Source organism: Condylura cristata, unplaced genomic scaffold, assembly GCF_000260355.1.
Source record: "Condylura cristata isolate star-nosed mole 26May11 unplaced genomic scaffold, ConCri1.0 scaffold00013, whole genome shotgun sequence".
Lineage (NCBI taxonomy): Eukaryota > Metazoa > Chordata > Mammalia > Eulipotyphla > Talpidae > Condylura > Condylura cristata.
Window position 1 is genome coordinate 26,293,110 of NW_004567114.1, and position 27,457 is coordinate 26,320,566.

General features: G+C 51.6%; 1 protein-coding gene across 8 annotated transcripts in view; it reads left to right on the plus strand.

The window, feature by feature from the left end:
• TMEM229B (transmembrane protein 229B) overlaps window positions 1-19,188 on the plus strand; it is a 39,568-nt gene extending 20,380 nt beyond the window's left edge. For 3 of the 8 annotated variants that reach the window (XM_012724525.1, XM_012724523.1, XM_012724522.1), the window contains exons 2-4: window positions 4,707-4,888; window positions 9,614-9,729; window positions 15,449-19,188. In XM_012724525.1, coding sequence (XP_012579979.1) covers window positions 9,671-9,729; window positions 15,449-15,968 — 579 coding nt within the window. In that variant the 5' untranslated portion in view covers window positions 4,707-4,888; window positions 9,614-9,670 and the 3' untranslated portion in view covers window positions 15,969-19,188. The other 5 variants (XM_012724524.1, XM_012724526.1, XM_012724528.1 and 2 more) reach the window with 5 other exon arrangements.
• Window positions 19,189-27,457: the final 8,269 nt, after the last annotated feature.

The window sequence follows — 27,457 nt, forward strand, 5'->3', positions numbered from 1 at the left end:
GTATTTTTCTTTCTCTTTCTGGCTTATTTCACTAAGCAGATCACCAGGTGACTTTTAAAGAGTGGGCTGGGCACGTCCAGTCTCACACTTACCTTAACCTTAGCTACTCTGGCCCTGCAACTTCTCAAGCTTACTCCGCCCTGCCCTCGGGTCTTTCTCCTTTGCCCTGAATGCTTTCCTCAGAGCCCTCAGCACAGCTCCTTCCCTTCTTGTTGCTCTCTGCCCCAGAGCTACCTCTCATGAGAAGTTTACCAGTGGCCTTCCACCAGGGCTGCTTTCAGCAATCTGCCAGTCCTTCCCCTTTCTGTGTGAGCAGTGTCAGAAATTACAGTTAAGTGTTGGCTCATTTAACTATTGTCTGTCTCCCCGGCAGCCCTTGAGCTCCAAGAGGGCAGGGACAGTCTTGTTCACACCTAGTGCCTGGCCTGGGGTGAGCAAACATTTGTTGACTACTGGAATATGACACCTCAGATAAATAAACCAGCCTCCACAGGACTCTTTGGCCTGGGTCCCCTGGTTGTTTAGAAACCTCTGGGGTGGCTTGGCTGTGGAAAGCTGTAAAAAGTAGGGCACTGGGTGTCACGCTTTGGAGGCAGGCCAGGTCTGTCCGTTGAAGGACTCACTGGGCCTCTTCATGCCTCCTCTGGTGAGATAACAAAGAGGCAGGGTTCTGTTTGTTCCAAAGGTGGGTGGGGTAATCTGCAGGACACCCCAAGGACATGACAGTGAGAAGAAGCAGCCAGATAAATAAATTCCTGGGGTCACTTAGTTGTTGGGGCTGTGAAGCCCTTGTCTATACCTTTCCAGCTGACAGGAGGATCCTGGCTGGCCTCATGTGACAGGACTCAGGGCCCCTCAGCTGCCGCCTGATGGGATCTGCACAGGAGATTATTGATGACGGGGAGATGAGGCAGCTCTTTACAGTAACACATGCCTGCTCTGGGCCGGTGGCCAGGCGGCTAATTACAGAGCCCAGCAGCTGTCCAGCCTTTCAGGCAGTGAGGAACAGCTCCCCAGTGCCAGGAGGTGGGATGGGGACAAGGGAAGGGGCGAGGGGCAGCAATTGCTCTCTAAGGTGGAGGGGCAGGATGGTCCCAGTGTGTTCCCAGAGGGCGGGGGGAGGGGGAGTTTAAGGTAAATTGGGCTAGAAGGGGAGGAGGGAGGAAAGAGAAGAGGGTGGCGAAACAAGGTGGAGTTCAGGTCAGACAGAAGAACACTGGGTTGGCAAGATGTCTGGCAGTAGGAAACCCGGGTTCCAAGTCCTGAGCAAGAGGTACGGAGTGGAAGGGGAGGCTGTTCCCATTTGCACCCACCTTTCCTGTGCAGGTTAGGCTTCCTTGCTCTTCAGGAGGAGCTGACCAGATGCAGCTTTTCCCCTGGGGGATTTGGAATTTCAATTGCATGTGTAGCTGAGTGTGGTCACTCCTTGGTTTGGGAAGTTGCCAGATCCACTTGTGTTCAGGGCTGGTCTTACTACAGACCAGTAAAAGCATTTATTTGTTCTAGGTCATGTGAGAAGAACTGGGGTGGAGTGGAGTGGGGAGTTTGAGTAACCAAGGGGGTCCCCAGGGGTCTTTTGGGCTTCTTCTTGTTCACTTGTGGACACCAGACATGGGAGAGATTTGGGGAGAGGAGACTGGGAGAGAAAAAGAAGGATGTTTGCCTGCTGCTTCCTGGACTCTGGCCATAGAGATAGGGGTGGGGTAGAGGGTGTGTGGGTGGGAGAGGGTGGATTGGTTTTTAGGTTCTGGTCAGAGAAGCAGAGATTCAATCCTGTAAGCCCAACTTACCCTAAATAGTTAGAAGGGAGGAGAGAGAATGATGTAGAAGGAATTTCTTGCCAGCAGCTGCTGGTTAAACCTCTTTGGGAAAAAGAGTCCTATGAGCATGAAAACTAGCTGTCCTTTGGGAGTGCAGCACATTGTAGAAATAACACAATAGGCATTGTTGTTTTCAGACCTGAGCCTGGGCCTGGCCCCTTGCCTACACAGGGGCCTGCCATGCCTTTCAGTCTGTCTGGGTGACCGTGTCCCTGCTCCAGGCCTCCCTCAGTGATGGTGGACATGCCCAGGGAGCGGGAGATGTCCAGACCCGGCACCCAAGCCTACCCTCTTGGAGGTGGGAGAAAGGCCAGCAAGCACCCACTTTTCTTCCCTGGCCCTTTGTAAACCAGGGTTTTTCATGCTTTTGGGGAGAGAGCCCTTCTGTGAGATGGCCTAAAAATTGTGTTTGGTTAATAACATCGGATAGTATAATCACCCAAGAATGTAGCCGGACCCTTCCCCACCTTATTTTTCTACTCACTCAGCAGAAATTCCGTGGTCTCAAGATGCTCATCACAGGGAGGGTTAACAGGTGAATCATAACTTTAGGGTGGGAATCCATGTTTCAGCAGAAAGATGTGCAGAGTCCTGGGGGAGCATCAGTGAAAGAGTGACTGGGGAGGGGTGAGGAGAGCGCAGGGTGTCGAGGAGGGGAGCAGGCATGCTGGGGAGCAGAGCAGAACAGGAACAGGGCTGGGGACCGAGGTGGCCTCTGCTCTTTGAGCTCCAGGAGCACTGGCGAGTTGATGGGAAAGCTGCATGGTAAAGTTAGCTGTGTGTTTGGAGTAAGAGGCTCACGGATGGGGCTAAGTAGGTTACATGGAGTGCAGGATGCAGACAAGCAGCCTTAAGAATGAAACATAGCTGGGAAGCGGTTCGCAGGCGTGCTGTTTGGGGCAAGGGTCACGTCAGAGCCCAGGGAACTAGGTTTGAATCAAATGTGTGAATTTGGCCAAATCTCTTAATGTCCTGAGACTTGTTTTCATCTCTAAATGTGTGTGTGATACATTCCTGTCCTCCCTATAGGATACTTCTTAGGGGACTCTTGAGAGATGGTAAAATGGGGACAGCATGTCGTTCTGATCCTCAGACACACTAGCTGCTACCCTGGGCTCCCTGCAGGCACCCATGCTCTGACTACCAGTGCAGGCCCTGCAGTCACAAAGGAGCCTCATGCCCTCTGTTCCTGGCACCTGCTGGGAGACCAGGGAGCGTTGGAGAGGCTGGGGACAAGCTGTGCTCTTGGAGGCAGGGTGGGATCCCGGCTGTACCATCACCTCCCAGTCCAGCCTCTGCCAGCTCTCTGGGGAGTGGGACATGTCCAGGGTGAGGCTGGCCCTGGGCCCGCTGGGCTGCTTCTGCCGGGCTCACACCTCAGTCGGCAAGGGGCTCCCCGGGCTGACAGCAGCGCCCTGCAGGCCTAGCTGGCAGGATGTGGAGGAGCTTTTTTTTCTGTTTCTGTTTAGGTTTCGATTTGTGCTATAGATATAGCCTGCTTAGTGCCCAGGGAAGGGGAAGTGTCTGTGGGTGGGGTTGAACTCAGGGTCAAGGTGGAGCTGGGGGTGCAAAACAAGATGGTGTCAGATGCCTCCTGAAGCCCTTTTTCTGGAGGTGAGAGGTATGTGCCAGGATGACCGCTGCCCACCACCAGGCAGGCTGGGGGAAGCGGGAGGATGGGGCATGGGGCTGGCTTGCAGGGCTGCAGGCTCGGCTTGGGGACGTGCTGGGAGGGCAGAGGCAAGATGGAGCACTTCACAGCCTCTGACCTTCCTCCTCTGAGGGCAGACCGGGGGTGCTGAGCCTCCCCCTCCCCCTACAAGCACGTGTGCCCACATGAATTTTAGATCCCTAGACCCTGCCCTTATACATCTTGGCTCCCCTGCTGCCTCACTGGTTGTCACCTTACACCAGCAAAGGGGCTTCATCCTGCTCGGGATGGGTGGAGGCAGGGGTGGTGTGAGGGGCATGGGGTGTGGGGTGTGGGGTGCTGGGGGAGGTGGGCGTCACAGAAGGTGGTGCCTCTGTGGCCCACATGCTTGCGCTCGGGCATCTGGGGGGGGGATGGTGCCAGCTCCCACCCCACCCACAGGCCTCCCCAGCTTCCTTCCACAGGGCCATGCTGGAGCAGAGTACTGACCCTGGACTTGTCTGGTGCTATAGCCACAGGGTGTTCAGGAGCGCCTCGGCCCTTCCTATCAAAACAAAAAATGTGGACTCCCCATCTAATGGTCAGGTTGTAGGGGGAATCTTGAAAGTATATACGACAGCAAAGGACATTTTAAAGATATTTATATCAGCTTGGGTCTGTGATGGGTCTAAGAGGAAGGGCTTCGACACTCTTGATGATACAGTAATAAAATGAATATTAGGGTGGCTGAACCGTGGGTAGAATGTTTTAACCCATAGTTCGTTGGCTGCTTGTTTTTCCTTGTGTCGTTGTGTCTGACTCCCCAAATGCTAAGCAAATGCCCTACATTGTTGGCCTTCCATGAGGTTCTCGATGCCCTTGAGAACAGATGTACCCTCTACTGGTTGAAGGTGAGAGTGTAATTTGAAGCTAAATGAGAATGGAGCTGAATTCTATAATTATATCCCCTCTCAGGTTTACAAGTATGCACACCGTCACACACGGTCCCAGCCCCACTCATGAGCTGCCTGGGAGCGTCTCAGAGCTGGACTAAGCAGACCTGAGCTGACAGGATGGCAGAGGGGAGGCGGCAGGTTCTGGGAGAGACGTCCAGTGGCCAGGGCAGGCTGCGTGTCTGGTGCTGAGCTCCGAGCTTGCGCCCCTGGCGTGCTCGCTTGAGTCTGCCTCTCCAGCTGGCGGGGTGTCTCGGAGCCGGGGGCAGTTTAACTAATGAACACCTCCTCTTTTATTTTTAGGGACACATGGAAGCCGCCTTCTCACTCGTCGAGGATCAACTGAGCCCTGGGGCAGATCCTTGCCCACACTGCTGAGAATGGCACGGAGGCCCAGCCAGGCAGCAGGACAGAGGGGAGCCAGGGGTGTGTGGAGGCAGTGATCCTCATGTGCGTCCTGAGCCTTGCACTTCAGGGTGTGAGAAGTGAGTACGCTGCCGGTTCCCGGGGGGTCGCTGGCCCTGCCTGACTCACCAGCAAGCTTGGAGCCTGCTTCCCATCCCAGGGCTGATCACAGGGTGGCAGACTGAGGCTGGGAAGGGAACGTCCAGCAGTGCCATGTCGTCTGGCACCTGACAGCCACATGGCCTCTACAGTCCTGGCCAGACCTCCATCTATGACTGACGTGAGGCCTCCAGGTGAGGGCGACGTCCCAGACTCTTTCTAGCTGTCAGCCAGTGGGAGCTGTGGGCCCTGGGCTGTATGTCTGCACAATGGGAACTGTACCTCGTCTGGAGTCCGGCATCAGTCCAGGCGGCTCACGGGGCCTTGGGCACTGAGTGGTGAGGGATCTGTGGCGCCCTCACGGTCATAAAGTGACTACCAGGTGGGCAGGAGAAGCAAGTCTTCTGCTGCTGTTAGCACATTTCAGCGGTATGTCCTCAGTGTGACCGAGGAAACCCTGGCTGTGGGGTCCGCCTAGCCTCAGCCTCTGCCTTTTCCTTGATGATACTTTTGAAAAATGACCATTGGCTGCTTTCCCAAGCCCAAGAGGCCAGTCTGGTCTGGAGACTGCTCTGTCCGCACAGGACAGGCAGACCGGTGGTGGGGTCAGGGACCTGTGGGCCCAGATCTCCTCTGGAAGGTGGGGCAGTGAGCACTGGGGCTTCTGTGTGGCAAGCAGACAAGCTTTCCAGAGTGGCCGGGCTGGTCCACGGTGGAACCAGGTATTGCTCAGCTTTAGAGAGAGCTTGATTCCGTGGCTAGTTGGAAGTTGAAAACTCAGGCTGGAATCTATTTTTCTTGTAGTCTGGGCAAAGTTAGTTTGTTGGAGGATCTTTCAGGAAGTGTGGTCTTGAGTTGATTTGCATCTGGGGTGAGGTAAGCAAGCCTGGAGTGTGGGAGTGGGGTGGGGGTGGAGAAATGGCCCCACCGCTGAGGGAAGGTGGTGATTCAGAGAAGAGGACTCTCCCCTCAGATGCAGCCTTCCCAGAGTAATCCACATCACCAGCCTGGAAACTGTCCTGCCCTCTATCCAGTGTCCCGCTTCTGAAAATGCACAAAAATATGTAAAAATAAACTAATATAATAATAATAATAAAAATAAACTAATTTGCTCATAATACTAATAATTTGCCCTCTATCCAGTGGCCCCGCTTCTGAAATGCACAAAAATATGTAAAAAATAAACTAATATAATAATAATAATAAAAATAAACTAATTTGCTCATAATAAAGAAAAGAAAAGAAATCTTCCATCAGGAAACAGTCCCAACGGAAAGGGCTGGATTCTTTAGTTACAGGCATAAAAAATATGTTTCTTTGGTATTATTGGAATAGTGGAAAGGAGACGCTGTTTTTCTCTTTTTGATGAACATCTGGGTTAAGTAAATTATAGTTTCCCACCTGGTGAAATATTAGGCAGCCATTATAATAATAGACGAGATCACAAGTTAAAAAAAATTATTGTCTCTCTGTAGAAGTGTCAGTTTACAGAGTAAGTGCATCATAATAATTTGTAAAATAAATACAGGAGAAAAGATTGCAAAGGGAATGACAGAGGTACTGTAAATGCCTTATCTTTCTAGGATGCAGAGATTATTTTTTAAAACTAAATTTAATCTGAATGAATACACAATACACCATCGATAATGACTTTATCTAAAACGTGGCGTATTTGATGGAAGGCATTTGCATTCTAAGTCATTTTTGAGGTATTTTTAAAATATCACTTGTGAGTACATGTTGCTTTTGTAATCAGGAAAAAAGCATAAAGGTAGTTTGAAGTGCTAGAATTAAAAATTTTTTAAAGATTCTCTTTTTCAAGAAAGAAGCGAGGAGACAGGCTGAGCGGGAGACCTGTTTATACCTGTCTCATAGTGTTAGCGCTGTTTCAACAGTGCCTGTACCTGGTTAGGCTCACGCGTTCATTCTTTCCAACATATTCATGGGCCTTATTGTCAGGCACTGTTCCAGGCACTACTTACCCCATGGAGCAAAATATCAGAAAGTAAAAGTGCTGTGAGAAAAATAAAATGGGGTGCTGTGTGTGAGGGAAAGGCTATTTTAGATTGGAGCCCAGAGAAGTCCCCTGAGGGAAGAGCTGAGACCTGACACTGACAGGGAGGTGGCCAGGTGAGGTCTGAGAATAGCCTTCCCGGCAATGTCCGGGAGGCCGAGCCTGCAGCCGCCCCCCCCCCCCCCCCCACCTGCACAGTGTCCTTTGCTGCCTGAGCCCCAGGGAACCTATGTGCAGGGATGAATCTCTTTCCCAATCTCACCTGCCCCCACTGCACCTGCTAGCTGGGATTTGTTTAGCCTCCAAGGCCTTAGAAATGCCCCTGCTTGCCACCTTGTGTGGGATGGCTGCTCCTAACACTGACTGTTAATGCTCCAGGCCTCTCTGGGCAGCCTGTTCGCTGTCACTGCTCTTGGCTGGCATTTCCACAGCAGGGCGTCAGAGTCCCAGCAGCCCTGGCTGGCTGGCAGTCAGGGAGGCTCTGGTAGTGAGTGTTCTCATGAGAGGTCTTTGAATGGCCCAGGACTTGAGGCCCTGTGGGGTGGCTGTCAAATGGACCACAGGAGGCTGTCATGTGGATCCTGCCAGAACGTGGTTCCGGAACAGAAGGTGGTCTCCCAAAGAAGCTGAGAGTCTTCAGTGCATCTGACACCCAGCTCTGAGCTTCACTGAAGATCCACCCAGAACCTCATGTCCTTCTCGCTTCCGGTAACCTCTTCATAAACACTCCAGCCTTCCAGAAGCAGAACCCCAGAAAAGGGCAGTGTCCGCAGAAAATCTTTAAGAGGTAGCCCAGTGTGCTTACTGGGAGTGAGGCGTCTAGAGCCAGACTTGCTGGGTAGGTTGGAATCCCAGCTCTGCTGTTCATAGCTTTAAGAACTAATCTAGTTACTTCCCCTTTCTCTGTCTCCATTTCCTCACCTGTAAAATAGGCCTGAGGATGATCATAGAGAATGTAAGCAAAGTGCTGCTCATAACAGTGCCTGGTTACTACTATTTGACTTGGGAGGTGGAGGGAGCACCCTATCAACTGATCCCAGGGAGTTTTTCTGGGGGACTGCCCATGGCAAGACAGGGAGGACTCTATAGCAACTGAGTCAACCAGTGACCACAGGGGTTTCCCTCACTTGCTTCCCTTCTGGCCCTGAGTCAAGCCCAACGTTTCTTCCCCCACTAACTTGATAACCACACGGAAGCTCTGGGCCTGTCAGACCTTGCATCTTGTGCCCAGATGTAAGAGCAGCTGCCCACTCTCATTGCCGCCACTCACCTCCAGCACAGAGCCTGCCAGGGGACAGAACTCAGCGTCTCTCAACCTGTCCCTGTGCGGTCTTGCCTTCGGAACTTCCTGGAAGGGCTTCGCATCTATCTCTCTAGAGCATAGACCTACAGTGACAGTGCCCTGACTGCGGAATAAAACGTGGGCAATAAATGTAGTGAAAGAGGAAGTCCTGCTCAACTGAACTGCATGGGCAGGAACTCCTGATTTACAAATACGGTGCTCCTCTGGACAAACATTCCTAGTTATCGTGCGGTGATGACTTAGCATCCTGGGAGGAGATCAGAGTTTCTGGCAAAACCAAAAAACGATGGTTCCATCTGGTTTTGCCTCTAGTGTGTCTTAAGCCTCTTGTGGTGTTCCCTTTACCCCTCTGCCCTGGTCTCCCAGGGGACTAGCTTCATTGGTGAGCTACTCCCAGGGACCAGGACTCTGAAAGGTAGCCCTCCCCTCCTAGTCACCTGTCCTTTTGGAGGACAGTGCCCTCCCCTGGCAAGTCACCTTGAGTACTGGCTCTTGGCGGACACCCCAGGGCTTTCATCCACACGTGTGAGAGCTCTTTACTCGAGTGTTGTGCCCCGTATCCTGCTTGTGAAACCACCACTGCTCTCCAACCTTCTTGCAGTCTTACCCACGCCCGCCTGGATTTACTCCACCCTGGATTTGCCTTCTTGGGCTGTCCAATCTTCTGTCACGGTCCTCAGGATGGTTGTGTCCCGTCAGCAGGACAAAGAGCCCTGCATCCAAGGAGCGATGAACTGCCGGGTCTTCTGATGCAGGCTTTCCTGTGGCCCGGCCCAGGGCAGGGCAAGGAGGTACTGAAAGGGTCTGGGGCAAAAGGCTCCAGGCCAGGGAGGCCAGGACAGGGATCTGGGGACTGGGGACTGTCCTGCACAGCAGAAGTGGGGAGCCTGGCCCAGCTCAAAGGGTAAGTGGGGGCTCCTGTGGGCTGGGGAAAATCCACCCAAGCGTAATCGCAGCATCTCCTACACCAAGGTGAGCTGCCCAGCTGGCGGCACCATCCCTCTGTCTTCTCCCCTGTCTTGGCCCAGGTGCACGGGAAGCTGTGCCAGGAAGCCAGATATATTTTTAAAAATTATTATAATAGTTTATTTTTACATCATTTGTGCCTCTTTCCATGTCAGGTGTAATTCCCGTGGGCTTCCCATCACCAAGTCACCCGTATGCCATCTCCATAGTCCCATGCACTCTGCCCCCGCACCCCCTCATTTTTGACTCCATTCCCCACTCCGCCACCGTAAAATGTCTCTGCTATATAGTTGTTTGTAATTATTATTCTCCCCCTCATGCCCCGCCCCCTGGTCCTTTATGCTCCTGCTATGAGTGAAGCCATCTGGTATTTTTCTTTTCTTTCTGGAAGCCAGATTTCTTTATCCCACCCTTCTTTTCCAGGCTGGCCCTCAGAGCACTGGGTGAGACCACTTCCTTCACTGAGCTTCCTTCAGCTGCATGGAAGCTGGAGTTCACCTTGCAGTTCCTCAGCTGAATTTTTGTTCTCTGGGCTGTAGGTGAGGTTATTGCTATTTCAGGGTTTCCTGGCTATGGGTTGTGCTCTGGGCGGAGACCTGCTTGGCAGGGAAGACTCCGGCAGCCTCCAAGGATGGTCAGGAGGACCCTGCCTGGGGTTGGAGGTGGCGTCAGCCCTAGAGGAGCCTGGTCTGTGCCAGAGATAACAGCTCTTGCACACTTGTGTATTTTTACATTTTGCATTTTAGTGTTTATCTGTTAGCTCATCCACCCTCACAATAACCCTCCGACATAGTTACTCTCATTATTCTCACTTTATCTATGAGGAAGCTGAAGCACAGACAGGGCAGGTCACATGCTGTCAGGTGGGGATGATGAGCCAGGATGCAAACGGGCAGCTAGGAGATAGTGTCCCCATCCAAGCAGAAGGAGGGTCTAGTTTGTTGTTTGGGATGGCTCTGGCAGGAAGAACTACATTAATTTTACATGACTTCAGGCTTCTCAGGTTCATTTGTTTGGCAAATTTATTTAACACCATCTATATTCAAGTTGCAAAGATAATGAATGAATGGATATCTGTTCAACAGGCATTTTTTTTTTAAGATTTATTTATGTATACAGAGTTGGGGTACAGGCCAGAGGTGCAGAGGTGGTGAGAGGATTCACCAGAGACAGAGTGGGGAGCAGAACATGCAAATCAATGAAATAACAGCTGAGGGGAGCAGCGGGTGGGCTGGGAGAGGTGTGCCAAGCCATGTGGGTCACCTCTGGGATGGGTGGGAATTGAATCATGCTGAAGTGGCTTTAGCTTCTTAGTGCTGTGCTTTAACCCGCTACACCACCAGGGAGGGCCCCAACAGACATTTATAGGGTAAAATTTTATTTTTATAAAAATTATACATACGGGGCCCTCCCTAGTGGTGTAACGGGTTAAAGTGAAACACTATGAAGCTATTAGCAATCGCTGCAGCATGAGTTTGATTCCTGGCCAGGGAGCTGACCCACATGGCGCAGCAGACCTCTCCTGACTTGCCCACTGCTCCTGTATTTCAGTCCATCTGCCTGTTCTGCTCCCTACTCTGTCTCTGGTGAATCCTCTCACCCTCACACCTGTGGCCTGTACCTCAGTTCTTGTATGCATAAATCTTTAAAAAAAATTATACACACTTGCTAGAAAAAATTTTAGGCTACACAGAAAAGCAAAAAGAAGGAAATAAAAGTCACACATGATGTCATCATCCAGAGAGGAAAGTGGTTATATTATTTTTGCCTTTGCAAAAATCAACATCGTTAATATTCAGTTTTGAATATTAATTTTTCCCTTTTCACACTGTAGTAGACAAGCATTCGTCTCGTGGTGAATAGGGCTGGCCTTAGATTGACAAAGCTGCGTGTTCTCATCAACAGAAGTGACCTGGATGCTGACGGGGCCTCCACAAGCTGGAGGTGTGCACGAAAGTCTTCCCATTGGGGGTGCTGGGGGGTCATTAGGTCAAGGCCCTACTGTATGCCTCAGATCTGTAGTTAGCCCAGGCAGGAAAACTGCAATGCAAACTTCTGAGGCCAGGCTCTGGGGCAGAGGGGGCTCACCAGGGGCTTTGCCAGCCATCCCTACAGGCTGGGGCCTCACTTCTAAGGCCATCCACTAATGGTCATTAAGTAGGATGTCACTAAACAATCAATTTGGGATTGCTTTTTAGAAAGATTGCCTTTTCTACACATTCTTTTGTGCCTATGAACCTGGGAGTTCACTCATCATTTGGAAAGGAGCAAGGCAAGGCAGGGAGATAACTGGAGTCATCCTGATGAGAGATTGGGAAGTCTCGAGCCAGAGCAGCCACAGTCAGAAAGAGGATGAGAAGGAGGAAATGGGCTTTCAAGAGATTGAAGAGTAGAAAGGACAGGAGTTAATGGCATGCTGGCTTGCTCTATGGCTTGGCTTGGTTAGTCAGATGCTAGTGGGTGACTTACCCAGAGTCCTGAAAGTGTCCCCACAGCTGGGCTGGCATGCTTCTGCATCTCTGTCCTCGCCAGGAGCACTGGCCAGTGGCACAGAGCTAAGCAGAGGACGGAGAACCCATATGGCGTGATCATATGGCCATATCTCGTGATCAAGCACAGCCTCTACAGACACACGAGCTGTCATAACAAATGGGAGTTGAACAGCTTTCTGAGTTTGGTATGATTTGTTATATCACAATCACTAATTAATTAAAAAAATGTCTTCGTTCTAGTAATGAGTGCTTCTGGGGTCCTGGGTCCTCTTGTAGATACCGGGAATTCAGTGCTGACCCAGACAAGGTTCTCACTCTGGGGAGCTTATGTTAGGTTGGGGGTGCAGCAGGGAGAGCTTGAACGCCACTGGGCCTCTGACTGCTCTCTGGTTGCATATAGGTACCACAAATCAGGATGGGGTCATAGGAGGACAACAAATTTTTGGGAAAAGATAATGAGTTTGATTTAGGAAAGGAGTTTGAAGTGCCCCTGGGTCATTTAAGTGGAGTGGGTTAGCTCTGTGTAAAGCACAGGACAAAGGTCTGGCTGGGGACAGAGAGTTACCAACATAATGAAACAGAACATCATCTGTACACAGGAGAGACAGAAGGAGTGCTGTGTGTACTCAGAAGAGATAGAGAGGGTCTGTGGTGGGAGGATGACAAAGATTTTGTTCGGAAAGTAACCTGTAAGCTGGGTTTGAACTTGTGGAGGTGGGAGGGAAGAAGCTCAAGAAATGGAATAGAGAGAGTCTGCAAAGACAGGGCGCTCTGACTGTGAGAACAGGCTGAAAAGGGAGGCAGGACTTGAATACCAGCAGGGGTGCTGTAGTGTTTCATAAGGAAATGGGGAGCCTTGGACTATTTCTGAGTAGGGGAGTAATATTAAGCACACATGTCTGGGAGATGGGCTGTGGGACACAGTAGGATAACTGTTATTTTTTACATTAAACTTTGTTTTAAATTTTCATTGTTCATTGTTTTGATGCTTTATTCATTTATGCATACAAGAACTGGAGTACAAGTCAGATGTGCAGGGGGTGAGAGGCTTCACCAGAGACAGAGTGGGGAGCAGAACAGGCAGATCAACGAAGTACACTGCTGAGGGGAGCAGCGGGCGGGCCAGGAGAGGTCTGCTGCGCCATGTGGGTCAGCTCCCTGGCCAGGAATCGAACTCGTGCTGCAGTGGCTGTGGATCACTGTGCTTTAATACTTAATTTCTCCCTTCAGGTGCCATCCCCATAAACCCTCCACCACTACATCAGCCCACGTGCCATCACCATAGTTCCTTGTGCTTTTTCCACTCCTGTTTTGACTCTTTCCCCTCCCTCTGCCCCTCCCCGCTATAGACCTCAGATCTTTACTTTGCCTGCAAGCTTTGTCTTTTTTTCTGACCTTGTTCGGTTCCTCTGTATTCATCCTGTAAGTGAAACCATTGCTATTGTTCTTTTCCCTTCTGGCTTATTTCACTGAGCATGATCTCTTCCAGCTCCATCCATATTGCTGCAAATAACATGAATTTATCTATTTTGACTGCTGTACAGTGGAATAAGTAGAAATCTTGAATTAGAAGTAGAAATCAAGAGATATGGACTCTAGTGTCAGTTCTTCCACTCACCTGCCCTGGGATGTGAGGCAAGTGACTTTCCCTCTCTGAACCCCACCTGTCTTATAAAAATGGGAGTAAAACCACCTGTCCTTTACACTGTAAAAGAAATGCAAAAATGTGAACGAGGGTGCTTAGAAGACCACAAGGCAATGACAAAGGTAGGTATCACTGTGCCCAGGCCTGCTTTTGCTGGAATATGTGTTTGGGGTTTCCAGACAGGCAGACAGATTGAAGATGCCATTTTAACCTCTATGCCCTCTGCCACTCGGAGAGGGGATTGACAGAGATATCAGGCCTGGTGTCCACTGGCCACTGGCAGAACCGTAATTCATATTCCCATGCCTGACCTGACCTTTGATTCTTGACACAACCCTTGAATTCACCCACCCCTCCTAGGGGTGCCATGGCTGTAGAGACTGGAAAACAACCACTGCCTTCAAGGAGTACTCAGGCCAGTTGGACCAAGAGAGGATGTATCTCCGAATAGTAATCAGGGTGGCACTGGAGACAGGATCAGAGCTGTGTCCCAGACAGCCTCCAGGTGGAGGGCAAGCAGAGAGTGGAGAGCCTGTACACCAGGTCAGTCTTCTGGGCCTTGAAACCTGGTGGGCCTTAAAACAGAGAAGAGGAAGAGAATACGAAGCAAATGGAGAACTGTCCTTCGTCAGCCACTGGTTTCCTCTTGATATTGAAACTAAACATTAAAACCCCATTTAATGTAGCAGTTAAAGACAATGTGACCATAAGGAGTTACCACTTCACACCCATTAGAGTGACCATCATCAAAAGAGCAGAAAATAGCAAGTGCTGGCTAGGATGGCCTTGGTGTGATACTAATGGGAAAGTGAAATGGGACAAGATTTGCAGTGGAACATGCTGTTCAAAACAACAAGGCCATTCCTCAAAAAATAAAAAGAGAACTACCATATGACCCAGCAATTCCAATTTTGAGAAAATGCCCCAAAGATTTGAAAGCAGGGACTTGAATAAATAGTTGTACACCTGTGCTCATAGCAACAGTATTCATAATAGTCAGAAAGTGGAAGCCACTGTGTCTGGATGAATGGATAAACAAAATGCTGTATGCCTAGGGAAATCGATTGCAGTGGAATATGGTTCCGTTTTAAAGAGTGAAGGAAGTTCTGACACATGCTACGCTGTGGGTGAACTTTGAGGACATTTGCAAAGTGAAATAAGGCAGTCACAAAAGGACAGTTGTTTGTTCCACTTAAGCAAGTTACCCAGAGTTGTCAGAGTCACAGACAGAAGTAGAAGGGCTGGTTACCACTTGCTGATGGGAAAGAGGAGGGAATGAGGAGGGAGCATTTAATGGGTCTGGTGTTTTGGTGCCGGAAGATGAGCAAGTTCTAGCTGCACAGCAATGTGGATTACTGAGTGCTACTGAACGGTAATTTTTTTTTTAAGATGTATTTATTTGTGCATACAGAACTGGGGTACAGGCCAGAGGCTCAGGGACGGTGAGAGGCTTCACCAGAGACAGAGTGGGGAGCAGAACAGGCAAATCGACGAAGTACATTGCTGAGGGGAGCAGCGGGCGGGTCAGGAGAGGTCTGCCACGCCATGTGGATCTCCTCCAGGGCAGGCAGGGATCAAACTCATGCTGAAATGGCTTTAGCTTCTCAGTGCTGTGCTTTAACCTGCTGTGCCACCAAGGAGGGCCCTGAATGGCATTTTGAAATGGTCAAGTGGTAACTTTCACCATAGGTTGTCTCTGAAATATGAGTGATGGGGCATTGTTGGAGAAGGGGACTCTGCTGGATGGGCCTGGCGAGAACTCAGCTAGTGGTTGAGCTAGTGGGGGTGACTGGTGGGTGGGAACAGCCAACTCTTTCATCAACCTCAGACAATCCAGAAAAGTTACTGTAGGTTGTGTAGGAAACACCTCCTTCAAGTAGCATTTGGGTAGAGTTGCTCAGAGGAAGGATGGGCTGTTCTTTTTCTTTCTCATGTCCCCTCTCTCCCTCAGGTAAGGAACATGGCATAAAGTAGTGAGCACGGAATAAGGAGACAAAGGGAGCGCTAGAGTGGAACCACCCTTCAGCCTGGGCACAGCAGAACCTTGGGCTGGGGGTGGGGGGGCAGCAGGAGCCCGCCCCCACGGCCCGCACCCCTCACCAGTCTTCCTTGTGCCCCCAGCGTCCCCGCCGGCACCATGGCTTCTGCTGAACCCCTCACGGCGCTGTCCCGCTGGTACCTGTACGCCATCCACGGCTACTTCTGTGAGGTGATGTTCACCGCGGCCTGGGAGTTCGTGGTGAACTTCAACTGGAAATTCCCCGGGGTCACGAGCGTCTGGGCGCTCTTCATCTACGGCACGTCCATCCTCATTGTGGAGCGCATGTACCTGCGTTTGCGGGGCCGCTGCCCGCTGCTGGTGCGCTGCCTCATCTATACGCTCTGGACCTACCTGTGGGAGTTCACCACCGGCTTCATCCTGCGCCAGTTCAACGCCTGCCCCTGGGACTACTCCCAGTTCGACTTCGACTTCATGGGGCTCATCACCCTGGAGTACGCAGTGCCCTGGTTCTGCGGGGCGCTCATCATGGAGCAGTTCATCATCCGCAACACCCTCCGCCTCCGCTTTGACAAGGACGCGGAGCCAGAGGAGCCCGGCGGGCCCCTGGCGCTGGCCAACGGCCACGTCAAGACTGACTGACCCGGGGTGGGTGGGGGGGCCTGTGGGTGGGGCCCAGGGTTCTCTCACGGACCCTGTGGACAGAGGTACCAAGCTGGTGGAGTTCCCCCTTCTGTACAGCACAAAACCTGCCCCGGCCGGGCCTCAGTCCTGTAGGCCACACGCAGCCGCCCTACCCCGGCAGTGGGTGGGCATGGGGCTGTGGTCAGGTCTGGGGGCAGGGCGCGTGAGGCAGCGGAGGGACTTAGGGAAGGGCCACGGGTCTCTACCCAGCTGAGAGGCCGGTGGCGCCAGGCCAGCGGCTAAGCAGCGACTGGACTACTGGGTGACTTTGGAAGCAGCAGGCCCTGTCCTGGCCAGGAGACCTGAGCATGGGGCAGAAGGTGGGAGGCAAGTCCTTGAGGAGGTTTTGGGCTGCTGCGGCGGCCGCCTCCTTCCCTCTTACCTGGTTTATTTGGGCTTTGGCTGGCTCCATTAGGCAATATTCAGGTGCTTGCTTGCAACCAATACCTCCCCAGGGGCCTGCTGAGCAGCAGCCTAAGGAGAGACCGGGCATTGGGGGGAGCTGCTTGGCTGCAGTGTGGTCTGCAAGGGCTGGAGGCCTTCCCTTGGCTCCGCTCCCCTCCCCCAGGGCCCCTCGCTGCTCCCTTGGCCTTCTGGGGGCCCCCTGGTGCTGGATTCCCACCAACCTTGGGCTTTTGGAGGTTTCAATCTCTATGTGTTCAGTGGTGTTCCCCTTTTTTCTCTCTTATTTTCAAGGCCTTTACCACTAGCAGCCCCTTTATCCATGTCAATCACCGCCCCCCCCTCACCCCCCACCCCGGGCCCTCACCCCCAACTCCCTAGCCAACATAGCAGTTGCCAGAGATAGAACCCTGAGGCAGACCCTGCCTCTCCCTGCAGCTTTCCTGCCAGTTTGCTGGCCTGATGCCTGGGAAGTTCTGCAGATTCACCTCCCTGTGGGGGTGTGGCAGTGCCCTGGTGCTCCTCTCCACACTCTCCCCACAGAGATCCCCCCCAAATGAGTGATACCCCCCAGTGCAGTCAGGCTGAAGCGGGCCCCACAGATTCACAATGGAGACCTAGAGACAAGTGGGTTCTGAGGGGTGTGGGCGGGTGTAAAGCATCTGCCTGGTTTATTTTCAAGCCAGCCAGGGGCAGAGTGGCTTTCTGGGGGGATGGAAGAGCACTATCCGGTGTTGGAGAACCGTGGAGAATGAGTGAGAGAGAGAAAGATGAGGCCTTCAGTTTTGGGAAGGTCACTGGAGCATCCTTAGTGGGAAGCGGCCAGTTCTGGTTCTGCCATCACTCCAGCCTTGCAGCAAAACCTCCTCAGGGTCGCCCCTCCCCCATCCTTCCCAGCAAGACTGACCTTTGAACTTGCACCTTAAACAGTATTAACTCTGCCGTGCCCATGGGCACTGTTATCCTGGTTGTCCCCTTTCCCCTGTGATAGGTCCATTGCTGGCAGTGGACAGGTGAAATCCTCACTCCAGCCTGCTCCTGACTCTGCCCTCACTCCCTTCAGGGAGGAGTCCATCGGAACACCGCCTACCCCCTTCTTGACCACACTAGGGCTCATAGGTAGCAATTAGCCACTCCTTTTCATAGATCACTCAAAGGTGATAACACCACTTGGGGAGAGAATCTCCTCTTTCTTGCTGTGCTGTTCCATCGAGACTGTGCAGACAGCACCAAGCAGGGCACAGACTATGGCTGGTCTGGGGGCGGGCAGGGATGGAGCACAGCAGGGTTGTTTCCTGTGTCTGTCCAGGACAGGATGAAAGGCTTTTTCCACCTGAGTCCTGAGCAGGGTCCTCCAAATCCAGGGTCGAACTGCGTTCTCCCGAGGCCAGCCCAGCCATTGATTTTATTGTGGCCCGAATTCTAGGGTTTTGGGGCTTCCCAAAATTCAGGTTTCCAGTGGAGGTAGACGGCTTTCCATCTATGGGTGGAAGAGTCCAGGGGGAGAATATTGCCTGGCTTCCCTCTTCTCTCCAGGTAATTAATTGTTCCTTGTTCTTTCCTCCAATTCATGTTCTCTCAGTCTCCTGGACAGCCGCACCTTCCAGGCTCCCCATCGGGCCCTAGATCACACCCCCACTTTTGCTGTCCCCTTCCATGGCTGAATCTGGTGGTCAGCTTGTTGAAGTCTCCAGCAGAAGACCCCGCTAATTCTCAGCCAGAGTCTGGCCTGCCCGGCCCACCAAGTTGCAGCCTGATGCCTGGAGGCTGCCCTGTGGGCATGCCTTGGCATCACCTTTTCTCTGGACCCAATAAACTCCCAAGTCTAGGAGGCCCCAGAGAAAATGTGCACCTGGCCGGTTCCGAATATTCGTGTTTCTGCTCTGCCCAGGTATCTCAGAGCTCCTATTGCCCCTCATAGGCACAGAGCCCCAGCTAGGGGAGGCAATGACCTGCTGTAGGCTCACAGCTTTCTAGGGGTAGCCCAAACTTCAATCCTGCTTTTGGAGGTATCTTCAGGGCCCTGATCCCTTAGTGCCCAACACTTAATGTTTGGAGGAACCCAGCCCTGCCGAGCCCTGGGAGTGCTGCAGGGAGAGTCTGTTCCCTGTTTATGACCACCTGGTCTCGGTGGGCCTTTCTTGCTGAACTGGTCTCCTTTCTGAGTTAGAGATCGCCATGTGCTGCCCTGCATGGTTGAACCGCTTCTGAGTCTGCTAGTCATCCCTTGTGCCCGTCCCTTCCGATGCCAGTGAGTCCTAATGGCCTATGCTTATTTACAGCAATAATACCTAGGGAGTGCCCGTGAAGTCCTTTTGTCTTGGTCCCTCACTCTGCATGGGTTTCCTGGGGAGACAGCACTGAGTGAGTCAGTTCACAAGAACCTGTATTTAGGACGCTCTGGGCTGTGCAGACATCAGTGCAGGGGGTGCAGAAAGGAGAGAAACCTGGCTCCAATACAGCAGGGCGGGTACCCTTCACCCCCCCAGGCCACCCCAGACCTGGAGGAGCTGCAGGTCCCAGCTCTGTCAAAAGGCCTTTCAAGTGGGAGGGACTGTCTCCCATGGCGGCAGCTTTTCAGAAGGACACGCGACTGATTTGTGCGCCCATTGCCTGCTTTGTCTCCGTTTGATCTCTTTGTCTCTTCCTTTTCACATCGTGCACATAAAATATATTGGTGTTTGTGTTCCGGGACTACCGGCTCTGACCCATCGCTGTTTCTCCTATGTTGGGGCCTCTTTCTTGGGAGCTGCTGAGGCCAGGGTCTTCACACCCATCCTGAACCAAGAGGGCTGCTGGGTGGGGGTGGGGGGAGAGGGGTGGGCATCTGGTCTGCAGGGCAGGTGGCACCTCCCAGGCAGCCCTTGTATGGCCTTCGTCCTGACTCTCTGGTACCTGCATGCTCTACTGCCCATCCCCCACCAGTTGCATAATCTGGTCCCAGCCTTTGATCCCAGGCTGCAAGGTCCCTGGGGAGTCTGGGCTGTATCCAGGCTGGCTACAGGTTAACAGCATCTGACTGTAAGATGAGCACCTTTCAAACATGCCAGCAGTGACCTGGAGTGTCTCATGGAGTAGGAGAGCCTGAGGGAGGAGGTGGAGGCTACACCAATGAACTGAAAAGTCAGAAGCCCTTGCTTATTATTATGTAGAAAGCCATGCTTCGAAGAGAAGTGCATTTGGAAGGAATGCTCTCATTACTATATAGCTCAGTCTGGCATTCCCTGTCCCCCGCCCTCCATCACTCCCACCATTCTCTAGCCCACTTTCTTAGTTCCAAGAAGATGGAGGGTTCAGAAATTGCTTTCTCCATTCAACTAAAGCCAGTGACCTGCCCCTCTGTGATAGCCAAGCTATAGAACACCTGCTGCTGCTGCTTTTCTGGATGGAGTGGGGAGTGCACTTTCTAAATCATTGGGGTATCCTCTGTTTCCCTCATTCACTGGAAAGTATATGTATATATATATATATATATGTGTGTGTGTGTGTGTGTATATATACATACACATATATATGTATTTAAATATTTTTTTATGTATGCATACAGAACTGGGGTACATGCCAGAGGTGCAGGGGCGGTGAAGAATTCATCAGAGACAGAGTGGGGAGCAGAACAGGCCAACTGACAAGTACACTGCTAAGGGGAGCTGTGGGCAGGTCAGGAGAGGTCTGCTGTGCCATGTGGTCACCTCCCAGGCAGGGATTGAACTCATGCTGAAGTGGCTTTAGCTTCATAATGCGGTGCTTTAACCCACTGCACCACCAGGGAGAGCCAGCTTTAATCATTTTAACGAGGGCTGTGGTCCCCATTACTGCAGCTTATGCTCCTCCTACTTGTGACCAGGCACAGCGTGGTGTGCTGCCATGTGTTCTGGGACCTTCTTCCATTTGAGGAGGATACCATCACGTTCCTCTTCGACAAGAGCAGGCCTCATGGCAACTAGTCTGCTATCCTGATTTACCATATTTCTCTGCAAATCGCTCTTGCTTCAGAGGCTTTGTGAGCAGTCTTCTGCTAGCAGAAGGCCCTCTGAGGAGGATTGGTGCCAAGTCATGTGTGCTGTTATGCTTGGTCGGTAGAGTACAGGCCATCCGAAAGTTACTCATAAAGAGAAATCAGTGTTTAGGAGAGGGAGAGCTGGGGGAAAGATGGGACCCTAAGGAAGGCGATATGGTTCCATCTTAGCCAAAAATGAACTCAATTGGCACATCAGGCCTCTGAGTGGAGGGAAGGGTGTGAAATTTTGGTTTCTGGTGATCCTGGGTTTAGAGTGGACACCTCACGCTCCCACACACAGTATGACTTTCAGTCTGTGCTTTTCCCCTTTGGCCCTTTTCCTTCTCTTGAGATTAAGCCGGGCCCCTGGCTGTGCTCGCCAGCTGGGTGAGTCTGCAGTCCTCCATTATTCGTGGTTTCCTTCCGTGGTTTCAGTTACTGATGGTCAACCGTGGGTATGAAAATACTATGTACAGTAAGACATTTTGAGAGAGAGAGAGAGAAACCACATTCCCACAAGTTTTATTTATTATATCCGTCTCACTATTCTATTTTATTATTTATTGTTAATCTCGTGCACCTAACTTATAAATTAAACTTTATCAGAGGTGTGTATGTTTAGGAAGAAGCAGTATCCATGGGGGTCCACACTATCCGTGGTTTGGGCATCCACTGGAATGGATTCCACTTGGAACATGTCTCCCGCAGACAAGGGGGCCGTGAAAATGATCAGCTGAAAATGATCGTCTGAAAACTCACAAGGACCAGAGACTTGACCTGGTTAGTTCTTACTGGACAGTGTTGTGACCCAGAAACCAGGCTGGTTACTGGGTGGTGACAGTATGCCGAATGCTGGCTGGAGGCCCCCACACGCAGCCCCAGAGGGTTTGGGAAGAGCGGGCAGGACAGCGAGTTGCTCCCCGGTGAGGCACAGAAGAGGCAAGGAAGCATGTTCTCAAAATAGGGTTCCTAGCTCAGGCCTCCACAGGTGCCCCACAGCTGTGGGCCTCAGCCTGCTCTGCCGGTGGGCTTCCTGGGGCTGAGGCAGGTGAGACTTCGCCTCTGGAGAGGAAGCTGCTGACCGGATGCTCATTACAGTGCCGACAGCCCTCCAAAGGCGCCGCCTCTCACAGAGAAGCCCGACTGTCTCCAGGGCTTCCAGGGCAAGAACCCGGCAGAGTCATGGATCAGAAGGTGGTGTACTGATGCTTCTCCCAGCCAGGAAGCACAGCCATTGTGTCCTGGGAGACGTCCAAGTGGGGACCCTGTAGAGCAAAGTCAGCAGGCAATGGGTGCTCTAGGGGCTCCCCAGAGGCGGATCCTCAACTGCCTCAGCCCCAGGAAGCCCACCCAGTAGAGCAGGCTGAGGCCCACAGTGTGGGGCACCTGTGGAGGCCTGAGCTAGGAAGCCTATTTTGAGAGCAAGCTTCCTTGCCTCTTTGTGCCTCACCTGGGAGCAACTTGCTGTCCTGCCCGCTCTTCCCAAACCCTCAGAGGCTGCATGTGGGGGCGCTGGCCAGCACTGGCATTCGTTCACAGTCTTTGGATGGGGGCCAGCTCTGCTCATTGGGCCACTGCTTCATGCTGGTGATAGACTCCCTCAATGTCCTCAGTGTGGGCAAAGAGGTCCTTTCCGTGCCAAACCGTACAGAGAAGAAAGGCCACTGCGATTCTGGTCCAGCCCCTTGCCTCTGTCACTACCACTTTCCAAACAGAAAGGAAGATTTCTGGTCTATCAGGGTCCACTATGAGGGGCCCTGAGGTGGAATCTTCTGAACACTATAGCGATGTGTTTCCTTGGGCTGCAGTAATAAACTACCACAAACTAGGTGACAGTAACCCACGTGTCTTCTCACACTCTGGCAGGCAGAATTCTGAAACCAAGGTGTCAGCAAGGGCGTCTGCCCTCTGGAGGCTGGGGAAGTCTCCTCTGGCTTCTCCAGCTGCTGGTGAGTGTAGCACTCGGCACTGCTTGGCTTCCTAGGCGGCAACGTCATATTCTGTGGTCACAGCCAGCCACCTCTTCTGTCTTTTCTTCTGTATCCGCTAAAGACATATATCAAAGGTCCAGCCAGGTGGTCAGATGATTTCGTCTCAAAACTCTTAAGTACATCTGCAAAGGTTTTTCTTCAGCAGAAGTTCATACTCACATGCTCCCGGGATATAGATGTGGTTATATCTTTCGGGGGCTGGGGTCACTATTCAGCCCACTATGAGGTTAAAGAGGAAGGTTTCCATTGCAGTCCTTGCATCCTGTACCCCTGCAGGAGTTCACGAAGAGCTAGACCTGGAAGTACCTTGTGGGGCCACCAGGAGTTGGGGGGCTCGGGAGCTGGGACTCAGCTTGAGTCTGGGAGGACAGACAGAGCGCCCCTTCCCAGAGCTCATCCTGCAGCTGCTGTGATTCTCTGGCTTACATCAGACCCACCATCTCACACCTTTCTCTAGACTCTAATGATTTCCATTACTCGGAGGGTCATGCTCACCTGTTGCCCTAATGAGGCTTGGAAGCCGGTTGCGGTTTGGCCTCATTTCTTGTTCATCCCGCCGCATTTCTGTGCAGCCCTGGAGAATGAATTATAGCTGCCCCTGCAGCTCCCTGCTCACAGCTTTGCTCCTCGGCCCTGTGTTCCCTCTCCCTGGAATGCTCAACTCCTCTTGGCCCAGCTAGAGACCCAGATGCTTCTAGCCTGCAGCACAGGACTCTGTTTACTTCCAGGTCTCCCTGGCCCCAGCTCTCAATTTAGTTCAGCAAATTCATGACGGGAGCTGTCTCCCTGGAAACAGTGGGTGACAGCCCGCCAGCTCTGGCACCTGCGTTCTCACAGTGCTGTCAATGCCTCACACTTGCACGCTTCACACTTTGCAGAAAGAAAGTGGCAGGGGTGTCCATTCAGCTGCCACACATGGGGTCACTGTGGGGGCACCACAGTGAACAAGGCGGACTCCTCTCTGTTCTCCCTGCTCGAAACCTCCTACCTGAGTTACGGTTAATGGAGCACTCTGAAGGGTTGACTTAGGGAAAGGAGAGTGAACTAGATTTAGGGGTCCAGGGAATATCTCTATGTCTGGCTTAGCCAGGAGAAGGGGTGAAATGGGAGGTGGGGTAAGGAGCAGACTTACAGGTGGAAAGGCCAGCTTGTGTGAGGGCTGGGGACTCAAAGTGGGTGCATCGACCGTCTACACTGGCTCCAGGGCTGAATGGTGGAATCCTTGGGAAGTCAGGCTTTGGCCATGAAAGGTCCTGTAAACTGTTAAACCATCAGGGAGAGGCAGATGGTAAATGAATGAATAAGAAAGCCGCAGTTATAATACATGAAAGCAGAGCGGGATGCCAATGACAGGGAGTGCCTTCCTGCCAGCCTTAGGGAAGACCCTATTTGGGCTGAAACCTGGAGCAAGAGGAGGGTTAGCACGTGAACATGGGAAAGAAGTTTCCACACAGACAGAGGAAACAGCTAGTACAAAAGTCCAAAGATGGGAAGGAGTCTGGATAACTGGAGGAACAGATGAGAGGCTGGCGAGTGCCTGGAGCGTAGGAGAATGGGGTTGAAGAGGAGAGCGGGAAGGGGAGGAGGAAGAGGGAGCTGCAGGGATTAGAGTCAGCAGTACCTGAGATGGAGACACACGCATGTGGGAGCAGAAAGGAGAGTTGTGGGGCCTGGGCTGCTTCTCTTAGGGGACCCCCCTCCCGAGGGACCTGTCCAGACAGGGAAACTCAGGTAAAATCTGGAGTTCCTCACACCTTTAGCATCTCTCCAGTCTTCCCAGGGCAGATCATGGATGTGGCCAGCATAACTGAAAGGTGGGTCTGTTTGATTGCTGCAAATTCCTCCCTACCTGTTGGGAAGCATTCCTGCCCTGTCCTGATTGCAGGGGGGGGGGGGGCTGCCAGTTTCTCAAAGGTTCTCATTCTCATGCTCTCCCCGCCTGCTCCCCCCCCCCACACACACACAAGGTCTAGCAGCATCAGGACAGACCAGGCAAGCATGGGGCAGTTCTACACTTGCCTCTGCCACTTACTATCTGTGTGCTTTTGACAAGACACTGAGCATCTCTAAGGTTTAGTTCAGTGGCTTATAGTTCAGATCTGGTCAGTTTAGTTTAATTTGCTGGGCGCATATTCTAGCCTGTCCCTACCTGCCTTCCCTTCCCCGCACCCCATGCTGAGTACAAGTAACTATTGAAGGTTTGGAGCAACAGAGGGAGACTTAAATCCTGGGTCAGCATCGCAAACATCTTAACATAGAACATTAGACATCGCTGTTATTTAAGTTCCTATGGCTGTTGTTCTTGAGGGGTTTTGTACTGTCTACCTTAGGCCTCCACTTGGGATGCAGGACTTTCTGTGAGCAAATCAAAACCTTCCTGGGCAAACTAGGGCAATTTCGTGATCCTGGTTAGTAGCAGCTTAAAACACCCTTACAATGCACAATACAGTGTTGCTCCTACTTTGCAAAACTAAACACCCCCACTTCTCCCCAGGCCAAGGATGGGCAAGAATATCCAAGCCAGGACAACCAGACTCTGCTTAATTTGAAACAACATGAGACTGCGCCCTCCCTGGTGGCCCAAAGGGTTAAAGCACAATGCTGTGACTGTGAAGGTGGCAGCTGCTTCAGCTTCCCTGCCAGTTCCCCCACCTGCCCCTGAGCTGACCCACAAGGCAAGGTAGACCTCTCCCTCTCGCTGCTCCCCTCAGCAGTGTCCTTCATCCATCTGCCTGTTCTGCTCCCCACTCTGTCTCTGGTGAAGCCTCTCACCACCCCTGCACCTCTGGCCTGTACCCAGTTCTGTATGCACAAATAAATAAATCTTAAAAAAATCAAAACAAAACATGAAATCTGAAGGGGCTGTCCAGTTAATCATCCCTGCTCCCTGGATCCGTGAAGGCATTTGGATTCCTCTTGTTTTCTCAGCTTATTCTTGGCATTTCTTTCAGGCCCATGAGGAGGTGCCCAGCTTACCAATTCCTTTTTTGGTTTATGTTAGTGGGTTGATTCCGTTGCTTGCCACCAACCTTGCTCCCTCCATTCTGTACAGCAGTGAGAACTTTCTGCAGGTGGGAAATTCACAGCCCAGTGGCACAATTGATTTCTATGAAACATCTGCCTTTCACCTGTGAACTTGTCTTTAGCTTTTACACTCCGGTTCTAACCGTCTGAGATGCTGCTACGCCTGAAGCACAGTCCCTACAGAACCCTCAGCCCTCCCACAGGAGACCTTGCCTGCTTGCTTAGGCGTGGCACCCCCGCACCTGTCTCTGAGTCTTAGGCTGATGACTGAAGCTAGAGGAAGGCCCAACCTGGGGTACCTCCAACGGAGCCCTTCTTTTATGAACTATAACTCACCCAGGTACAAATCATGACCCTTCAAGTTCTGCGTATATTCCAGGATTCAGCCCTGATCAACTGAGGTTAGTCTGGTTTAAGAGTAGGTCTTTTCTGCAGTAGGGGCCCCAGTGTCCTTTAGAACGGGCGGCCTGCCAGCCGCCTCTGGGTGATAGTCAAGGATAGCTAGAGCCCACTGCCTCTCAGGGAGTCCACAGCTGCTCCTGGGACAGTCTCTGGACCAGAGCCAGGAGTCAAGGCACTGGGCAGATGCTTGTCTGGACCTCTTCAACACAAAGGGCAAGCCTCTGCCTTGGGTCACTTTGGAAATGAAAACAAAATGACCTTAGGTGTTATCTTGCTGACTTTCCATCAATCTGTTCCCCCAGGGTCTCAGGGATGGTGACCAGCAGGACCAGATGGTTCCTTCTGCAGGAATATCTCATCATTACTGCCTTTGAGTGGATCCTCAACAGCCTAAAAAACAACTCATCTTCTCCCGATTGACATATCTGTACATCCCTTCTATTCAATAGTTCTTTGCAAATTTTTCTTCCCTGTGACTCTGCCAAAAGGCACTTGACATCCATTCCTGGCTTCTATTTCATGCCCTTCAGATGACAGCTGACCTTGTTTCCCAGAAGGAGGGAGGGGGGAGGGACCAGGAAATGAAAGAGACAGATTGCTCCTGTTAAAAGCTCTGTTTACATCAGCCCCTTTCTCCATCTTTCTGAAGTGTGGCTATCCACTCTGTATTCCCTGGTAACTTCCGGGGAGCCCAACAATAGTTGTGACATCCCAGGCTTTGGGCTTATGTGACCAGACTCACTTTGGCATGTTCTATAACTTTATGAGCCTCAGTTTCCTCATCTGAATTTGGGGCTGATACTAGTCCATACTTCCCTGAGTTGTGGAGGTCAGATGAGACAGTGCTTGTCCAGTTCTTAGCATGAAGTCAATGTCAGACATGCGGAGAAATATTCTCCTTTGTTAGTTTCACAACTCAAATGTGAACAGATGTCTCTCTAGAAGCAAAGAAGCATTTTTAGTTCCCTGTGTGCAGTGATAAAAACCAAAATTGTAGGCTTCTGATCTGACCTGGGGCAGTTATTAACAGGAAGGCAACATCCTTGACCTCTATACATGTAAGTTTTCTCATTGTAAAACAGTAGTAATGTAACAGGTACAGGTTTCATGGACTCCGCTCCCACTCCAGATTCTTGAACTCCAAATCCCATCAATACCAAGGAGAAGCACACTGGGACGTGAGGGCGGAGCTGAGCAGCCAGGTTGGGATAACACTGGACATGTGGGCTCTGGGGGGTTCTTGGCCTGGTGGTTGATGGCTGATTGTTTGGCTCTCGATTGGTTTTCAGCATGCCGGTGGAGTCCAAGTCAGCAGAACTGGTAGGACATTCTAGTTAACTTGTATTTCTCTCCCTTTTTCCCTGGGTTATTCCTTTACCATTCTTCTTATAAATAAATTCATTATTTAACCTTTTTGAGTGTGTCCATAATATGATTGAATCATAAGCACGCAGGTGAAGACCCACAGACAGGCAACCCAATCCACATTGGGGTGCCCTGTAACAGTAATAAAACTTACTCTTTGGGGCTGCTGTAAAGATTAAATTAAATAAATTTAGTATGTCTAATGTGTCTAGTGTTGGTCCACAATCCCTTTCTCAAAATCCATGATATTTTGAAAGATTTATTGG